The 20,797-nt window shown below is 37.8% G+C and overlaps 1 protein-coding gene across 3 annotated transcripts in view; it reads right to left on the bottom strand.

Moving 5' to 3' along the window:
• The window catches only part of Rapgef5 (Rap guanine nucleotide exchange factor 5), a 232,458-nt gene that overhangs the window by 94,555 nt on the left and 117,106 nt on the right, over window positions 1-20,797 (bottom strand). For 2 of the 3 annotated variants that reach the window (XM_048339709.1, XM_048339711.1), the window contains exons 8-9: window positions 18,943-19,016; window positions 6,015-6,140 (exon numbers count right to left, since the gene is read on the bottom strand). In XM_048339709.1, coding sequence (XP_048195666.1) covers window positions 6,015-6,140; window positions 18,943-19,016 — 200 coding nt within the window. The remainder of the gene's footprint in view (window positions 1-6,014; window positions 6,141-18,942; window positions 19,017-20,797) is intronic. The other variant, XM_048339710.1, reaches the window with a different exon arrangement.

Here is a 20,797-nt window from a genome sequence, read left to right as displayed (position 1 = left end):
TTATGGAATAACAATATTAGTCATACACAGTCAGAAGACTGCATTCAGTACAGCAACCCAAACACCAGCATGTATTCTGAATAAGGCACACAGGGCACTGGAGAAAATGTATGGCCATATGGGGCAATCGGTTATGCTTTCTGCTGAAGATGCTTCAAAGTAATTAGTCTAAAAAGAAAGTCTTTGTATCTCCAAACCGTTAGCCCTCTAATGATTTGCCAGTGTTATAAATCTATGATCTTAAAAACTTGAAACATACCACAGGAAAACAAAGCAAGATCAATGGCTCATGTGGCTTCTTAGCAAAAGTGACCAACCAAAGAAATTTTAATCTAAGTTCAACAATTTCTTAATGTAAAACTACACAAACAGCCTCCATTACCACACATCAAATTCGCTGTCTATATATGTTCCCATTGCCTAACCCCAAGCTAACACCTCTCACCTAACCAATTACAATAGCTTTCCAAGATCTTGCCAACATTTTCTTCTTCATCACTCAACTTTTCCTCTGAACTGAAGCCAGATATCCAACAAGGCCCACAAATGATTGTGCATGTCCTTTCATTGTTGACTTTTCTCTGCCAAAAGACAAGTCTAAACTCATTAGGGGTGGTTTACTAGGTCTTCCTCAACTGAATTTTACCGTTTTTTTTCCAACCCACCCCTTTCCATTCCCCATGAATTACCAATAGCTTCCAGTTGGCTCATTCTGCCTTAAATGCTCTTCCCTGCTCTGAACTTCTCTGTAACCACTGATCATCCTCCAAGTTCAAACACGAGAATCACTTGGTAACTCATGCCCTTTCCCTCATAGACCATCAATTGAGACTATTAAATAAAATGCCTTTAAAAGATATAAATGTCTTAAAATAATGAATGACTAAATATTAGTACTTCTATCATAATGTTTAGGAAACATAGTCCCATTTCTGCCCTACTTCAAGTCCTCACATAATAAATGTCAACACTTAGGTATTATATTAGTGCCACCTAATTTTATCTACACTTAGTTAACAATGAATTTTTCTTTTATTTCAGAAACACTTTGGCACAAGCACATACATGCATTTATAATCATGGCATTTTCCAGTCTAAGAAAAATATGTGAAATGCTTACTCAGAATGCTCTAATCCTCTTCAATTTGTAATGAGACATAATAGTAACCAAGGCTTTGTTCTATCAGTCTCATCATTCCCAAAGCAGAGGCCCTTCAAAGTAACTTTCTCATCTTGGCACATATGGATGAGAAAGGATGTGACATTCTAGAACTAGAAAAGCCATTAAGTTCAGTCACAAGAATAACTCAACAGTCAATGTGGATTCTAATTTAAATTTTGCTACTGTCTACTTAGCTAGATTTGACCTAAGACTGGCAGATGAGATAGAGGAAGAATTTTCAAACTATAAAAATACCCATCTGTTTGTAACTCTAAGGTTTGGCCAATATTGTTAAAACTAGAACAGAAGGCAATGTAGACTTACATTGCACACTGTAGTCTCCTCTGCCTGAGTTATGAGTTATTTTCTGTAACTGAGTTTCTAGGAGCAAAAGCAGATGACTTTGACTGAAAAGAAATTGAGGGCAGGAAAACTGGGAAGGTTCCTGAGCACTGAAAACGTAATTGGTAAGCAAAGATGTAGCTCTAAATAGATATTGAAGATAAAGTCAGGTCTTTGATCCATTTGGAACTGATTTTGGTGCAGGGTGATATATAAGGATCTAGTTTTAGTTTGTTGCATGTGTTGAACCAGTTTTGTCAGCACCATTTGGTAAAGAGGCTATCTTTTATCCATCCTATGTTTTTAGCTCCTTTATCAAAGATTAAGTAGGCATAGTTCTGTGGGCTCATTTCTGGGTCTTTAGTTCTATTCCACTGGTCTTCATGCCTGTTCCTTTGCCAATACCAGCTGTTTTTTTTTTTTTTTATTACTATAGCTTTATAATACAGCTTTAGGTTTGGTATTGTAATTCCTCCAGCACTGTACTTTCTGCTTAGGATTGTTTTTGCTATTTGCGGTTTTTTTTATTGTTCCATATGAATTTCTAGATTGCTTCCTCTATTTCATTAAAAAATGGTGTTGGAATATTAATGGGTATTGCATTGAATTTGTAGATAGCCTTTGGCAATATTGCCATTTTGACTATATTGATCCTCCCAATCCAGGAGTGTGGGAAGTTTTTCCATTTCCTTAGTTCTGCCTTAATTTCTTTTTTCAAGGTTTTAAAGTTCTCATCATAGAGGTCTTTCACTTCTTTGGTTAAGGTTATACCTAGGTATTTTATGTTTTTTGAGGCTATTGCAAAAGGAGTTGCTTTCCTGATTTGGGCCCAAGACCTCGAAATAAAAACAGATACCCTGAAAACACTACAAGAAGCAGTAGCAGAAACACTTGGGCTTCTTGGCACAGAACGAAACTTCCTTAAATAAAGGCCCAGAAATGCTACAAATCAAAGAAAGGCTGGAAAAATGGGACTGCATCAAACTGCAGAGTTTCTTCAGGGCAAAGGACATAGCTCCCAAGATAAACAAAAAACCCACAAGTTGGGAAAAAAAACTTTACTGGCCATACAACGGACAAAGGCCTCATATCTAAAATATATGCAGAACTAAAAAATTTAAATTCCTCCAAAACAAAACCACAAAGAACCAACAGCCCCCTCAACAAGTGGGCTAAAGACTTAAAAACAGACTTTTCTGATGAGGAAATGAGAATGGCCAAGAGACATATGAAAAAGTGCTCTATATGACTGGCCATAAAAGAAATGCAAATCAAAATAACATTGAGATTCCACCTCACCCCAGTAAGAATGTCCTTTACCAAGAAAACTAACAATAACAAATGTTGGAGGGGATGTGGCCAAAAGGGAACCCTACTTCATTGTAGGTGGGGATGTAAACTGGTTCAGCCACTCTGGAAAGCAGTATGGAGATTCCTCAGAAGGCTAAACATAGAGCTCCCCTATGATCCTGCAGCTCTACTTTTGGGCATCTACCCAAAAGGCCACAAACAAGAACACACTAAAGCCACCAGTACAACAATGTTCATCACAGCACAATTTGTCATTGCTAAAATATGGAACCAACCCAGATGCCACTCAGTAGATGAATGGATCAGGAAAATGTGGTACATATGCACAATGGAATTTTATGCCTCTATCAGAAAGAATGACATTGCCCCATTCATAAGGAAATGGAAGGACTTGGTAAAAAAATTATACTAAGTGAAGTGAGCCAGACCCAAAGAAACATGGACTCTATGGTTTCCCTCATAGGGAATAATTAGCACAGGTTTAGGCTAGTCACAGCAGAGGATCGCAAGAGCCTAATAGCTATGCCCTTATGAACACATAAGATGATGCTAAATGAAATGAACTCCATGTTATGGAAATGAGTGTTATATCACTGTTGTAATAACATTCAATATGCCATGTGAAACTGTAGTTTCTTTTCTTGATGATCCTCTTGTATCCCCTTCCTGTGATTGTCCCCGCGCTATCACTGTATCTCATCTGAGTACCCTGGATTCTGTATATATTGGTATTAGAACTAGGGAAGTGAAAGGGAATATCAAAATTGAGAGGCAAAGGATAAAAAGACAAACAACTCCAAAAGCAATACTTGCAAAAACCATTTCATGTAAATCAACTGAACAACTCACTGGCGGAAAGGAAAGGGGGGATGGGGCAGGGGGAATGAGGGAGGAGGTAACAAACAGTACAAGAAATATACCCATGGCCTATTGTATGTAACTGTAACCCCTCTGTACATCACTTTGACAATAAATAAGTAATTATTAATTTAAAAATAAGAAATAAAAAAGATAAAGTCAGGAAGCTTTTATTTTAAAGTAATTATTATAAAAAGTAGGAGCATCTGACATACGGGAACTCATTCAATGGAGTAGCACATTGGTATCAGCCCCAATTGCTGATTGGTTCAAGTGGTCATCCTGAAGACAGAGATCACAGAAGAGCTCTTTACATGCATCACTAAGAAAAAAATAATCTTAGGTTCACTTTTTCTTACTTTAGGCCTCCTGGGAAAGTACCTGTGGAAACTTCATAATTCCAACCTTCATATCTACATAACTATCTTTCCTCTTAGAAACACAAACATTTCCAACACATGACATTCATGAAAGCAGGAGAAAATTTCAGTGTTCTAGTACAAACTTAGAACAAAGTTTTAAGAGTAACAGGGGAAAAATCCATTGAAAAAGTTGAAAATCTTCAACCAATAAATTTCTGTCTCCTTTACAATGATCTCCACCATACTGAGATTTCAAGTTACATATTTTGAGGGTATCTATTAATGGTACTGTTTCTAGTATTCTGAATTGACCCACATATGAAACAAAGGTAACACATATATTTCTTTTATAAGCATCAGTTCTTGTGGCATGATGCTGATGATGTTTAACTGTGATGTAATAGTACACTACTATTTGATTTTGAAAGAACTTATTCTACCTCAAGTTGTCATTGGTTCATTACATCTAATGTGAAACCAATAATAGATACAACATTCCGTTTAGGACCACAAGGAAAGAAAAATTTTCACAATTACACAATGATATGTCAACTTCAGAGTTGCTAAAATGTAGGGAAATATACATCATGAAGTCAACAAAATAAAGTATATAGCGTTAATCTCTAATTGAAATAAATCAAAAGCACTACTACTTTAATAAATTTAAGCTACACAACAGGCTATTTAAATATCCTAAAGACCTGACAGGCTAGAAGTTAATCTAATATAGTGAAACTTAAAGGTGCTTGCAACAACTTGAATACACCCCTAAAATTTTCGATAGTACTTTGCAAAATAAGTCCTCTGAATCTTCTAATTGCACTGAAAGAGTCACATTCACCCTGAAATACTTTGATCAAAAGACTTTGAAACGGCCTAATAATTTTACCTCTGGAGACACTGTTACTTCTGGGGATGTGCTGTGCAAACTAAAGAGCCAGCCTACCTCCCAACATCTCACCACCTCTCCTGTTCCCTTGTATTGATGGACTTAGGATCGAAAAAAGCATGAAGCATTTTTCCCCCTTAAAAAGGGTTGAAAGTAATATTTCAAGGGAAAATAAAAGTCAGAGAGAGACATATTTATAAGCACAGAGGAATGTTCCCTCCACAAGCAATCCTGGATTGTACTGCACGAAGAGCAAAAAGCCTTATAAATAACAAATCGGCAGATCGTAATGTGGAGCAGAAGAAAGTGGCTGCATTGTCTTCCTGGTGTGAGGCCAGCTTTCTTAGTTCTGAGACACTGGCTGAATAACTGCTTTCAGAGGGACCAAGCCCAATGTCCTTTCCACCAGCTTTCACTGCATTCAGACAAAGTCACTCTTGTTGGAACACAGTGTTCATAGGAGAGCGGGAAATCTCCCTCTGACCTTCCCACTTGGTAAGAGCATGTTTACCCTGTGCTGTTTTAATCTATTTCTACTGACTTAGGACACATTCTTTGACAATTATATCCACCTACACATACTCCTTCAAAATCCATATTATCAGTCTAGGTTGGGAGACATGGGTGAGAATGTTGAAAGGGGTAACTTTGATAAAAAATGCACTGTACTTAGAAATGCTTTGTTAAGTGGCATCTCCTTTGTACAATTACATAAAAATAATTTTAAAAAGTTAAATCCATATTCTCTAAACTACCTGATGGGACAAAACTTAGGATGTCTTAATGGAAGTTTTGATTTGATGGAAAGTCATCAATTCAGGCTTGTCACAAACATGAATTCATTTTCTTTTCTAAAGCAGAGTCTCATATTTCCACAAGGCTTACTTTGGAGAAAAGTTCTAGTTCAAGTTCTAAACAACTATCTTTGAGCTCTGAAAAACCATCATTTTTACTAAGGAAGATTCTTTGGTGGAAGGAAATTCCCAAATGTAAAGAACTGAAAATAAAATATTCTTTCTCTCAAACACATAATGAAGCAAAAGCATTCTCCATCCCTTCAAACCTGTATCCCAAGAGGAAAAAGGCTTACGTGTTCAGACTTCTCCAGTTCTTTTTTGTCAGTCTGCAGAAACTGACAATTTTCTCTTGCCAACTTTTGTACCAGTTCAATGCGTCCGATATCATCTCTCTCTTGAAGCTTGCACATCACTCCGGCCTTCAGAGTTGGAGAAAAAGCAAAGATATACTTAAATCCACAGTCCCAGGACATGACACCGCTTCAAAGTTCACCTTACAAAAAGCTCATTTTTTCCTATGTCCTAGATTAAATCATGCTCTTGATAAAATATTTTGCCTTTCCAAGTCAAAATTATATTGTTTTATAATACAGAATACTATGCCAAAAGACTTCAAATGGAGATCAAGTATCGGTCTACATTGAGAACAAAAGGCAAACTAAATCATTTGCTACTACGTATGCGTCTGATATGCCCTATTTGTTTGTTCCTGACAGCCTGTTTCCTGTTACATAAGCAAAGCCTAGCAAGAGGTTAAAAATCCATGGGAAAGTTAGCCAGGAACTGCTCTGGCAAAAAGGGCGAAATGATACAGAGTCCTAAAAATAACAGCCTACAACTTCCCAATTCTTTAGCTCTGGTAGATCATTCCACAGACAAATTCACCAAGAAGATACAAGATTTTGTTTTCCACCACTGGAAAATTCCTATGGACTATCAATAAAATATTCCCTATGGTGCTTGAAAAATGAGAATTGTATTAAAAATAAGAAGTTAGAGAAGGAAAAATTCACAGGATTTGGAAACAATCCATAAAGCATCATCATCATCATTATTGTTTGTGCCTGAGCTCCATCCCTTAGCTTTTTTCCACTCAAGGCCAGTGCTCTACCTCTTGAGCTACAACTCTACTTCCAGCTTTTTGGTGGTTAATTGGAACTAAGAGTTTGACAGACTTTCTTGTACAGTCTGGCTTTGAATTGCAATTTTCAGATCTCAGCCTCCTGAGTAGCTAGGATTATAGATATGAGCCAGTAATGTCCAGCTAAAGCATTCAGACAAAGGTTGAAGCACCTAAATTATTAATAATGAGGAGGAAGATTAATCTAGGACTTTGGGGTAGAAAATAATACACTCATTGTAAAACTAAAATTATCAACTATTTCTATTCAAATGTTCCCCCAACTAATTCATACTGACATACCAAGATATGATCTAAAAGAGAAATCTGAAATTATACTTGGCAGAAGCAGTCAAAACCATGGATTTAAATGGACTCAGTAACACATCCAAATATGGGTTCCCTTGCAAGTGATCCAAGGTTCCTGGCCATAACTGTTTGTGTTAAAGAAACTCATGCTACTGATTGCCCTTAATGAAAAAGGAACCATCCACACAAAGCAGTAACTACAACTATTTTTCTCTTAAATCAGAAGGAAACAAATGCAATGGCCCAAACACAGACTCCCACCGGGCAGCAAGTAGAATTCCGCTGTCAAAAGTGAAAGGATTTATTTTTACAACAACTCTTGCAAGTGGTTTTCCAGTTCCTTTCCAGAGTTTCCTTGGACGGAGATCTCAGCTTATCAGAAGACATTCTGTACAATTTTAGATAGCCAGAATGGTTGGAAAGTCCCCTCTCACACCACACAAAAAGATGAAGCTATTTAATGTCACAGTACTAGTTTTACCTTTCACTTCTTTTCTTTTCTAGGTCTGAGACTGGAACTTGAACTCAGTATCTGATGTTTTCGCTCACTGTCCAGTGCTTTACCAACTGAGCCATGCCTCCAACACATAGTTTTGCCTTTTAAGGCATTTGAAAGTAGGTATATTCCTTGTTTCATATGACAAGATATCCACTACTTAAATCAAGTGATCACTGCAATCTCTTTTCTCTAAGTTACTTTAGTCATTCATTCATTCTCTAAATAGACTTTAGTTGAGGAATAAGCCAATAGAGAAGTTATAAAAATGAATAACCAAAAAGTCAAAATCCCTCATACATACTAGACTATGTAACATGTAAATGATCATGTAAGATAAATAAAGTTTTAGGTGATTATATGTGAGAGTAAAGAAAAGGAAAGCAGGGTAAGGGGAGAGAGAAATGAGTGAAGGTATTAACAAACTAGGAAGGTCAGGTGATTCTCTACTAGGATGACATCTGAAAGCAGGCCTAAAGGAAGTGAGGGAGAGGTGATGTGGATACCCAGAGGAATAACAAATGCAGGGGCCCTGAGGTTTGGTGTGCTTGGTACATTCAAGAATCAATAAAGGGAATAGCATGGCAGGACAGCATTGGTTAGTGGCAGACTTGTGTGGTTAGAGGAATGCAGGATCAAATCACATGATTTCCGTACAAGCTGCATATAAAGGACTTGAATCCTTTTTGTGAACAAGACAAATTCTTTGGAATGGTTTGAACAGAAGAATGTCATAAGCTAATTTTTAGTTTTGAGGGGATCAATGTGTATTCTGAGTAGAGTGAAAGTAATTGAATCTTAAGATCAATTTGGAGATTTTTTTTTTTTTTTTGGCCAGTCCTGGGGCTTGAACTCAGGGCCTGAACACTGTCCCTAGCTTCTTTTTGCTCAAGGCTAGCACTCTACCACTTGAGTCACAGCGCCACTTCCGGTTTTTTCTATGTATGTGGTGCTGAGGAATCAAACCTAGGGCTTCATGTACATGAGGCAAGCACTTTGCCACTAGGCCATATTCCCAGCTGGAGATTGTTGTTTGTTTGTTTGTTTTTTTACCTGAGACATGACTGGAAACTTGTGATGTGTCAAAGACAACTTGATGAAAATCAAGTCACACTGTCAAGGTGAGGCCAACAGATTTGGATATTTAGGAGTCTCCAAAATATTTAGCCTGAGCCACTGGGGAGACAGAGTTGTCATTTACTGAGACTAGAAAAGCTGGGACATCTTCTGGGAAGGAAGATCCCCACTGACATCCCAGTGGGGTGGCTGGCTTGGCAATCAGATTCAGAAGAGAAGTTGAGGCTGGTAGTAGAAATCTGGGAATCATTCAGAGTTTAGACATTTCCCCTATAGTTATATGAATGGGTCTGAGTCTAATGTTTCCATATTGAGAAGATGGGGAGTAATCAGAAAGGAGACAATGAGACAAATGACATTGCTCTAGAGGACAAGCCCAGAGCAATGAACAAGTCATTTTCAAGGAGAGAGAAGAAATGTTGCTGAAGAGGCCAATGCATCAGATAGTTCAAAAATTCCTGATGCTAAATTTGACAAAGTAATCAGTGACTTTGAAGACAGTAATTCCTTGCTGTAGAGGTAAGGACAAAGGCTGCATTAACATTAGACCAACGGCCATAAAAGAAATGCAAATCAAAACAACATTGAGATTCCATCTCACCCCAGTAAGAATGTCATATATCAAGAAAACTAACAATAACAATTGTTGGAGGGGATGTGGCCAAAAGGGAACCCTTCTTCATTGTTGATGGGAATGTAAACTGGTTCAGCCACTCTGGCAAGCAGTATGGAGATTCCTCAGAAGGCTAAATATAGAACTCCCCTATGACCCAGCAACCCGCTTTTGGGTATCTATCCAAAAAAACACAAACAAAATCACAGTAAAGCCACCAGCACAACAATGTTCATCGCAGCACAATTTGTCATAGCTAGAATCTGGAACCAACCCAGATGCCCCTCAGTAGACGAATGGATCAGGAAAATGTGGTACATATACACAATGGAATTTTATGCCTCTATCAGAAAGAATGACATTGTCCCATTTGTAAGGAAATGGAAGGACTTGGAAAAAATTATACTAAGTGAAGTGAGCCAGACCCAAAGAAACATGGACTCTATGGTCTCCTTTATTGGGAATAATTAGCACAGGTTTAGGCAAGTCACAGCAGAGGATCACAAGAGCCCAATAGCTATACCCTTATGATCACATAAGATGATGCTAAGTGATATGACTCCATGTTATGGAAGTGATTGTTATATCACAGTTGTAACTACTTTCAACTTCCCATGTGTATCTGTAGCTTCTACTATTGATGATGTTCTTGTATCACCTTCCTGTGATTGTATCTACACTATCTCTGTAATCTTATCTGAGTATATTGGAAACCATCTATACTGGTATTAGAACTAGGAAATTGAAAGGGAATACCAAAATTAAGAGACACAGGGTAAAAAAAGACAAACAACTACAAAAGCAATACTTCCAAAACCGTTTGGTGTAAGTGAACTGAACACCTCATGGGGGGAAAGGGAAAGGGAAAGGGGGAGGAGAGAGGGGGAATGAGGGACGAAGTAACAAACAGTACAAGAAATGTATCCAATGCCTAACGTATGAAACTGTAACCTCTCTGTACACCAGTTTGATAATAAAAATTTGAAAAGAAAACAAAAATAAATAAATAAAGCCAGCCCCCCCCCCCAAAAAAAACATTAGACCAATAGAAAATCCAGGAGCATTATGACAGGAAGGGGCCCTGGCTGAGAGCAATGGTGAAGGGAGATTTGCTTGCAGCCTGGAGTTCAGATGAGAGCTATTCATCTGTGTTAGCAGTCACCCAGTAGAGAGGGAAATTTGATGATGCAGGAGGAAGAAGGTGCATCTGCAGAAGTGATGGTCTTGGGTAGAAAGAGAAGATAAAGATCTATAAACATATAGATAGATCACTATAAACATTTTATCCATTAGAACAGGAGAAAGGTGAAACCCAGAGTCAGGTATATAAATAAGTACATTGGTTTGTAAGTAAATATGTTGGTAGGATCTGGTATGTATATGGCCTGGTGGTGAGAACTTGTGGAAATTCTTTTCTAAATAGCTTTGATTTCTCAGAAACTGAATTATTAGCTAAGAGCTAGGATGGAGGGAGAAGATTTTGGAAGTACAAGAAAAGAAAACACATAAAAGTCACCTGAAGGGCAAGAAAGCAAATGATAGGCTTCATGAACTATGGGAACCATGAGACTACTCAGCTCTACAGTGTAGCCCAAGAGCAGCAAGAGACAACACATAAGTGAATGGGCACAGTGACGTTCATTGTTGTTATTTTCAACATACCATGTGAAATTATGCCTTTTTCTCTTGTCTTTCTTCCCCATGGTTTTACCCCTGATATCACTGTAACTGATTTTGGTACCCTGGATATTGTATATATGTATTGGAACTAGGGAAGGGAAGGGGAATATTAAAATGGAGAGGCAAAGGATAAAAGACAAGACCCATGCAACAGTAATACTTAACAAAACTATATGTGGTAAACCAATAGTACAACTCATGGGGGGGGGCATGGGGAGGGGAAAGGCATGGGGAAAAATGAGGGAGGAAGTAACAAGTTGGATAAGAAATGTACACACTGCCTTACTATGAAACTGTAACCCTTCTGTACATCACTTTGACAATAAAGAAATAAATTTAAAAAATAAAAACCCTTCATGACAGAATCTGGCAGAAGGCTGGCTGTCAACTCTGGGCCTCAGAAAAGAGGAAACTGGACCAAGGAAATAAAGAAGTACCGCTCTGTATCACTGAGGGTCCACATGACTTGTAGTTTTAAATTCTTTCACCATCCTCTCCTTCTTCCTCAGACATATTTCTGTTTTTCAGAATTAGAGCCCATAGCCTGAGATAATTTATAGTAGGACCATAAAGATAGTCTTTTTAGTGTGTGGCAGTACCGGGGCTGAAACTCAAGGCCAGGGCACTCTCTCTTACTTTTAAGTTCTATCTTTTGAGCCTCCACTCCACTTCTGGCTTTTTGCTAGTTAACTGAAGATAAGACTCTTATCTTCTGGCTTAGAGAACCATGATCTTCAGATCACACCCTCCTAACTAGCTAGAATCGCAGGTGTGAGCCTCTAGGGCCCAACTATCTTATTTAGTTTTCCTAGAGAGGGTAGGAGAGAATCAATGGTGTTAAGTGGCCTACTTTCAACTAAGAAGGCTGGGAAGTTATCTGAGGCTATTTCTACTGACAGATGATTAGCATGGTTTAAACACTGTATCAATTAAAGAGATAAGTTCCTGTTATTTTGAAAATGCTTTCATGTCCACATCAAGGACTTCTGTTCCATGTCATCTTCATGATGTCTTGCTCTTAAGGAGGGATGGTAATGACCCTCAGATCTTCAGACTCACTCTGCTTTTTTCAGCAGGGTGAAAGACAAGCTCATCTCTCCTTAGTGTGGCCTTGTGTAACAGGACTGAGCCTCACCTTTCCCACTCTCATGGGCTCCAGAGCCACTAGGCTGAACTCCCAAAGACTGACTCAGAGACAGTCTTTTATTATTATTATTTTACAGACAACTGGTAGCAGCATTAGCAATAAAAAAAACTAGGCATGAGAAGAGGTAAAAGAAGTACTTTGTGTGTGTGAGTGCATGTACTTGCCAGTACTGGGGGCTTGAACTAAGGACCCTTACTCTCACATGCCTTTTTTACTCAATGATGGCCCTCTACCACTTGAGCCCTGCCCCTGCTTCCCAAAGAAGTCCTTTCTTGGTTTTTGTGTGAACACACGTTTGTAAGGAACTCTTAAACATTTTTTGGATCAGATCTGGATCATAAATATAGACTTTTCTTTCTGGAGGAAATACTTTTATAAAAACATGAGAACCAGATACTGTGTGCACATATCAAATATGTATTCTAGGCATGAAATGCTATTCCTTTTCAAAATGGATTTCAGGTTAACTTAATTATTTTGTGTTTACATGACATCTTCTATTTAAATAAGAAACATTGCTATCTTGATTTTTCTTGTGTCCACATAACTTCTAGAAGTATCTTCACAGAATAATCAATCCTGTAGCACTCCTTATAAACAATTATTAGGAAAGCTTTCGACAGGGTTAAGGATACTATTTCCTCCCTGGGGAACTGTTTCACCCAGAGACAACACATATCCTAGACAGTTGATGAAGCAGCAGTCAGGAAACACCACCTAAGCTAGATGTTCTCTGAGCTCCCTTTCATAGCTCCATAATTCAATGATCTCATTCAAGAAACCCATGAATTTATTAATATATTTTGAGAGCTCTCCTGTGGCAGGAGAGGAAAGATAACAAACAGTCCTTGATCTAGACTTTCACATTTTTGGTCTATTTAATTTATCTATGTGAAATTAATTATAAACAGTTTACCTAACACTTCTAAGCCAGACCTCTTCCCCCCAAAATTAAAAGACTAATGTATAACTGTCAGAAGAATTATTTAAGAGCCTTATTTCAAGGTCTGCTTTGAGAGTTAAAAAGAAAATGTCTGTGATGTATAATTAAGGCTATTCATATGGTTTTCAGTATTTGAGAAACATTATGAAGGTCAATGAAGTCTGTTTCTTTTACAAATGGAATCATAAAAATATTGGGTCCACTCCCCCATGGTTAAAAAAGCAACTTGAACAAGATTCCATTAGGAAAGGACACATGGATGATCAACAAGTATTCTTACTGTGACAAAAGTATGTTCCAAGTATGAAAATACTGTCTACATTGTCTTAAATTTAAGAATCACTTTTTCTAAAATACCTAAGTAAAGCATCACATAAACATTGCTATCAAAGGAAGCAAAACCAGGAAGAAAGCATTCTTTCAATAACAGAAGGACATTAAAAAAATGCTCTTCAGTACAAATTCATGGTATTCCAATAAAATCTTACTCATTATTACATAATATGTTCATCCTATTAAAAATTAAACTTAGAAATTTAGTGAGTAAATTTGTTTGGCTATTTTGAAACAGAAAATTCAAATGAAAAGGCTAATGGGATTGAAAAATATCTGTATGGGAAGTGGTACTCGGGCTTAAAGTGATAGAGTGCTAGCCTTGAGTAAAACATTCAGGGACAGTGCCCAGACTCTGAGTTCAAGCCCCACAACTGACAAAAAAAAAAGAAAAAGAAATATTCTTAAAGAAAAAGTAAAAAAGTATATATGTGTGCATACATACATATATACATGCATATACACTTAGTTTTATGTACTTATTTTCAAAACAGAAAATATTACTATTTCCTTTCAGAGCTAGGCACTGGTGGTTTATACTTTTAATCCTAGCTACTCAGGAGGCTCAGATCTAAAGATCAAGGTTTGAAGCTAACTTGGACAGGAAAATACACAAAACTCTTTATTTCCAATTAGCAAAAATGTTGAACTGAAGGCATGGCTCAAATGGTAGGGTGTCAGTTGTGAGAAGAAAAAGCCCAGAGAAAATATAAAGACCTGGGTTCAAGCCCCAGTAGTGGCATTAAATAAAAACAAAAGGCTAGGTATTCACACATATTGATACCAAATGAGGACACTCTTGGGGAGGAACACAAAGGCACAATGCCTCTGCTCATATAAAATAATATTTATCAAAATAAACTCCAGGAAATGGAAACAAGAGGTTTTCCTTTTTCTTTTTGTCTTGTTTGCTTATCTGCCATCTTTAGGGAAGTGGTAAGGGGGTGGGGCACAGAAATGGAGGGACAAAGGGTGAGCGAATACAATGCTAATACTCAGTACACTGTTGTAAATGAACTCCATAACTTGTGGGCAGGGATGGGAGGGAAAAGCTGGGAGACAGTGAAGGCAGGTGACATTATCCAAAAAGAAATGTACTTATTACCTGATTTATGAAATGGTAACTCCTCTGTATATCACCTTTAAAATAACAATAAGAAGTCTTAAATATTTATTTCTTTAATTTTTTTTAGAGTAGTACACTATGGATGGGGTAGAAAATATGTCCTCTGATCATTAGGGAAAAAACTACAAAACACCCACAGTGAGACAGACATGTGGGAGGAAGTGTGCTGCTCAGGACAGAGTCACTGACCCTTTGGCCTCCTTCAATACCAAACTTGGGTACCACACAGCCTTAGAAATCACTTGGCTACAGTGGGAGGCCACTGAAGTCCGGAGAAGTTCATCTCTGGTCCTCCTCTTTTGCCAGATGATTTGTGTTAGTGGGTAGCAGAGAAGGAGGCAGAAAACAACTTACTACTGTTAGTTTCCTCAAAAACTTCTTAACCTATTAAACATATAGGATTATATTTTCTGACTGAAGCCAAACATGGTATATATTTATATAACTGATGTAATATATATGTATATATATTGAACTGTCATACAAGAACAGAGAGACCAATATTTTGAATTACAGAGCTGCAAATTCGAAAAACAATAAATGATCAGAGAATAAGCCAACTCTACTAAATGATCATCTGTTTCTGTGACAGCATCACATGAAGGCTTTCCTCCAAAGATTTGTTTGAGGGTGTGGGGTTTGAACTCAGGGCCTTGCACTTGCTTAGGTAGGTGCTCCTCTACTTGAGTCACATCTGCAGTCCTAGGATTTCTTTAGTACAATTTAACTACTGGTAGATGTTCAATTACTTGGCTATTAATTTTTATAACATATAATTACCACCTAATATAATTGGTTTAAATAGAGAATAGGAAGCAATGGAAATAATTACTAAATTCTTGATCAATGGCCAACTGAACCAAAGAAACTGTAAATTACTCATTGCTAATCTCATTAGAAAGGGGGAAACATTGCATACTTTTTTTTTTTTTTTGCCAGTCCTGGGGCTTGGGACTCAGAGCCTGAGCACTGTCCCTGGCTTCTTTTTTGCTTAAGACTAGCATTCTAGCTCTTAAGCCACAGCACCACTTCTGGCTTTTGCTATATATGTAGTAGTGGGGAATTGAACCCAGGGCTTCATGTGTGAGAGGCAAGCACTCTACCACTAGGTCATTTTCCCAGCCCACATTGCATACATTTGACAACACTTTGTTAGTCCCTTTGTCTTATAGAAAGAATTAAGAAAATAGAATTTATGTGTATTTATTTATGTGATGACAGAATTTATTTATGTGAAGACAGAATAATGTGTGAATTTATGTGACAGACAGAATAATGATCAACCAAGCCATGTTAGAAACATTCAATTTAAAGCAATGAGAGAGCTGGGAATATGGACTAGCAGTAGAGTGCTTGCCTTGTATACATGAAGTCCTCCGTTCAATTCCTCAACACCACATATATAGAAAAGTGGCTCTGTGACTCAAGTGGTAGAGTGCTAGCCTTGAGCAAAAAGAAGCCAGGGACAGTGTTCAGGCCCTGAGTTCAAGCGCCAGGACTGGCAGAAAATAAAAATAAAGCAAGGAGAGAGGATCATGATGACACTGCTTAGAACCTAAACCTTGAGTGCTTGCTGGGTGCCAGACTCTTACTAATTGGTTTCCATATGGACATTTAATCTTCTAAATGACCTAATGATTAAGGTAAAAATGTTTAAAAGGCAGTCTACACCATGCTATAAACATCTCAGAGCCAGGGTGTTTTGGTAAAAAACCCAGCCCTACAACATACTAACTCATTGGTAAAATTGTGGCAATTATTGTTAGCTTTCTTTGGAAAATGAAGAACTTATAGGAGCATCCAGCATGCATACAATATTATCCAATAACTTCGTTTCTTCTCTGTAAAAACATGAGTGCTTTTTGGCAGAGTCAAGAAAAGAACCCGGGCAGTCTGGGTTCTGGAGGAAGCACTCTAAAAACCTCAGGTTTCATAAGATTGATTAGAATACATTGTAAACTGTGTGGAAATAGAATTGAAATCAAATAAAACCTCAGGTTATGTTGCTTAGACTGAAACTCTTCTATACACCAGGATTGCAAGCTCCTCCCACCACCACCACCCCTTCCACCTTCTTTTGTGGTGCTGGAGATGAAAGAAAAAGTGTCATGAAAACTAGGCAAGTGCTTTACCACTGAGCCACACCCCCAGACCTTACTGGCATGTTTTATATTAATTTGTTTCAACCTTATGAGACCCTTCTATCATCATTTTACAGAGATAAAGATCATACATGCTAGGCCAGAATAGTTTGTGGAATCCATGACGACAAAGACTTGGAGGGCCATCTTATAAGCAGGTTTCAAGCCCTAAGAAACTTGCTCAGTGGTATCAGTTATAAGGAAGAAGGGCAGGTATGACTCAAGACTAATGCTCTCTTCATTCTGACCACATGTCCCAGCATTAAAACAGGCAGAAAAATACTTTAATGATAGAAGGAAGAAAGAAGCTAACAGAGGAGTTCTCTGGCATGTAGAAGATACATACAGCATGGCCTTGTCTCTCTGGGATGATGGCTATCTCATCCTTTCAGCAACCCAAAAGCCTTTTCCCTACAGTGATACATTTTATCATGTCACAGGAAGAAGGACTTAATGTCCACTTCAATTGCTTTAAGTACATTCTGGGGTACAGACCGAAGTAATCTGAAATATCAGATTATTGTGCTGAACCAATGCAGATGCTCAATTTACATGCATATAAGTGACACAAATAAAATATATTTATAAATTACATATATATATATGTTCAAATTGAAACATTTGTTTCTAATTCTGACCAGGAATTTGATGGCAAAATTCTACTAGTTTTCTTTAAGCCTGTTTCATAGGATTTGAACTACTGATTCCAGCCAGAGGACTTAGATAGATGAACTTGCAGTCATCTGATAAAACTGGTAAGGCTAGGGGACAGCAGATCAATCAGAGGTGACAGCTGCCTTCCACATAATCATGCCTTCCATTAGCCTTCACTCCTGACATTCAAATCCAAATGGAATCTGTTGCTGATCTAATTACTGATTTTCTGGTTTCATAATTTCATTCCTCTGTAGGACCTGAAGGTGTGGAGTTGCTGAATAAAAAGTACACAGTCCCAAAGGCTTGTATGTCTTTTTAAGAAATAAGATTTCATTCAAACAGAAGTTTGCCTATAGAATAGGTTTAAAAACAAAGGAAAACAATATTAATTTATTTAAACATTTCAACCTGTTAAATCTTGACTGATTCTGACTAGAATCAACAAATTTAGAAGCTTCCAGGTGAAGAGCAATGGTCCAACCATGCTTAGAATCTTTAAATGTTCTGCTTTGACGATATAAAGGTAAGTCGCTAGCACCACGGTTTTTATGCCAAAGCAGTATTTGGAGGAGTGGTTCCTCTCCAAAATATACCCAAGCTATGATTGTCATGGGGCGAGGGGAAGGAATGAGAATCTGTCTTGTTAACTCTGGCTATTGATGCTGTCAGCTAGCTATAAGGGAAGGTCTATCCTAAGGTGCCTCTCCTTCCAGTGTCAGGATTTCTACCCTTACTTTCTTTGGGATATGTAGTTTCTCTCTATATATTTGTCCTTCACCTACGAATCACTGTATAATAGTCCCCTTTTTATCTGTAAGGGACATGTCTGTCCTAAAACCCCAGTGAAGACCTGAAACCATCTATAGTACTGAACTTGATAATACTATAAATTTTCATATATATATGTGTGTGTGTGTATACACACATGTATGTATATGTAGCAAACTTCAGTTTATAAGTTAGACACTGTAAGAGATTACCAACAATAATAAGACAATTATAACAATATATTATAACAAAATTATGTGAATGTAGTATTTCTCAAACTCTAAAATCATATGTGTATGTGTGATGATGTGAGATGAGGTCAATGATATAAGTATGTGACATTACATTAGGCTACTTATACCCTGACACTTGATATGATAAGAAAGGTAGTTGCTAAATGATTAAAGCATTGGTAAGGAACACAAGATGGACATGTTGGACAAAATGATGGCTCAATTCCCAGGTAAGATTGAACCAGATAGATCAAAATACCATCATGCTCATCATGCTACTCAAAGTGATACACAATCTAAGACTTATGAATTGATTACTTCTGGACTTTTCCATTTAATATTTCTGGACAGTGGGTAACTGAATCTGTAAAAAGTAAAACTTTGGATGAGGAGGAACTGCTGTAAATATAGTTAGCAATTTAGAGCTCTTCTTGTGAAATACCTTTATGTTAAACCTAAGCACGCTTTGCCCAACATGATGACTATACACCAAGCATAAAAGGTAAAATCCATATAGTTTGCAGATTCCTTACCATGCTCAACAGAGAAAGGGCAGTCACTCACGGAATGGACCATACCTGAGAATCTGGAACACTTTCCGCTTTAGCCACAGCAACGTCCCTGCCACTACTTTCTTCATCCTGTTCAACTGCTAAAAAAAAAAAAAAAAAAAAGAATATTAAACAAACATGGCATCATAAAAAAATTAAAGTCTTATTTCTGAGATACTTAATACTAAGCATATTCATAAAATGAAAACACTACTTTTTGTTATTCACACAAGAAGTTAACTCTAGCACTGGGTAATTTTCCTATTATTCAAGAACATGGTCTCCTCCATCAAATCAAAGGCAGTAGGAAAAGATAATCTCAGATTCTCTCTTCACCAAAGCCCATGCTGACACCATCACTTCAGTACTGGGCTTTATCAGCACAGGGTGGTGGACAGATGAAGGCCTATATTCAGTTGAGGATACTGATTGATGACTGATACTAGACTGATTGACTGTGGATTTCTGGCTGGTAGCATAACTGCTACACTACAGAGGAAGCACAATATTTGTTTTTTATATTTCTGTTGCTTGTACATTGTTATTACAAAATTCCATACTGTAGAGTCTTGAATCCATCTACTCTTCCCTAGCATTTCCATGTCCAAGTCCTTACTACCTTTTCTCACTATTGAAATAACCTTGTGCCCACAGATTTTTACTTCAGCCTCTTTCTTATTCAATCCAGCTTGACACAACTGCTAAAATAGTTAAAACAGTCAATAGTTAAAATAGTCAAAAAACAGAAAAACAGGAAGCTGGGTGCTGGTGACTCAAGCCAGTATTCCTAGCTACTCAAGAGGTTAAGATTTGAGGATCATGGTTCAAGGCCAGACAAACCTGTGAGACTCTTATCTCCAATTAACAGCAAAAGCTGGAACTAACACGCGTGCGCGCACGCACACACACACACACACACACACACACACACACACACACACATACTCCACCACCACCACCACCACCACCACCACCACCAACAACAACAACAACAACAACAAAAAACAACAGGTGCTATGCATTGCTTATCTTCTCTTCTCCCTTTCACTTCCCACATAGGATTCCTATTTTGGTTTTTGTTTGTTTTTGCCTAAAGAAGGCCTTGTACCACAATCCACCTATATATGCTTCTTGGGGAGCTGGGATTTTAGTGTATGACACATGCCTGGCTTGTTTGTTGAGATAGGGTCTTGCTAACTTTTTTTTTGCCCCAGCTGGCTCCAAACTATGATCCTTCCAATACCTACCTCCTTGCAAATAGCTGAGATTACAGGCATGTATCACCATGCCTAGCCTCTACATTCCACAATAAGGACCTCAAATGAACAAAAAGGGAAGTAAATGGCAGAAGACCAGTAGAGAAGTTGTTTTAAGGAGGCAGCCATGGAGAACAGTCCTTCTCTGAAGAAGTAATATTTGGGCTGGGACCTGAAGATTGAGATGGCACTACCCATGGTAAGGGAGTATGGAATATAATTAATTCATATTTGTGTCTAAGGCCATATAGCCATTGAAGACTTTTGAATCGGCAATTGCATGATTTGATATATGTGTTCCCAAGTTCCTTTTTTTAACTTCTCTGTGAACAGACTTAGGAGAAGCAAGTTCACACAAGGAAACGAGTTAGGTGACTTGTTTCTATATCTTCCCTAGAGATAACAGTGACTCAGACCAGGGAAGTGGCCATACAGCAGGATTTGAGTTGTACTATTTTTAGGTAAAACGAACACAACTTGTCAATGAGTTGAACATGGCTGGGTGGGAAGTTCACAACCAATGATGATTCTAAGCAGAGTAAGTTCTCCTTGTATTCACCATCACAGTTGCCCTTCTGCCCTCTGCAACGAAAGCCAACAAACCTAGCTGGCAGTGAGTTCACCCA

This window comes from Perognathus longimembris, chromosome 2, assembly GCF_023159225.1.
Source record: "Perognathus longimembris pacificus isolate PPM17 chromosome 2, ASM2315922v1, whole genome shotgun sequence".
In the NCBI taxonomy this organism is placed as follows: Eukaryota; Metazoa; Chordata; class Mammalia; order Rodentia; family Heteromyidae; genus Perognathus; species Perognathus longimembris.
The sequence above is the reverse complement of the archived record's forward strand: the minus strand, read 5'-3'. Positions and strand labels throughout refer to the sequence as shown.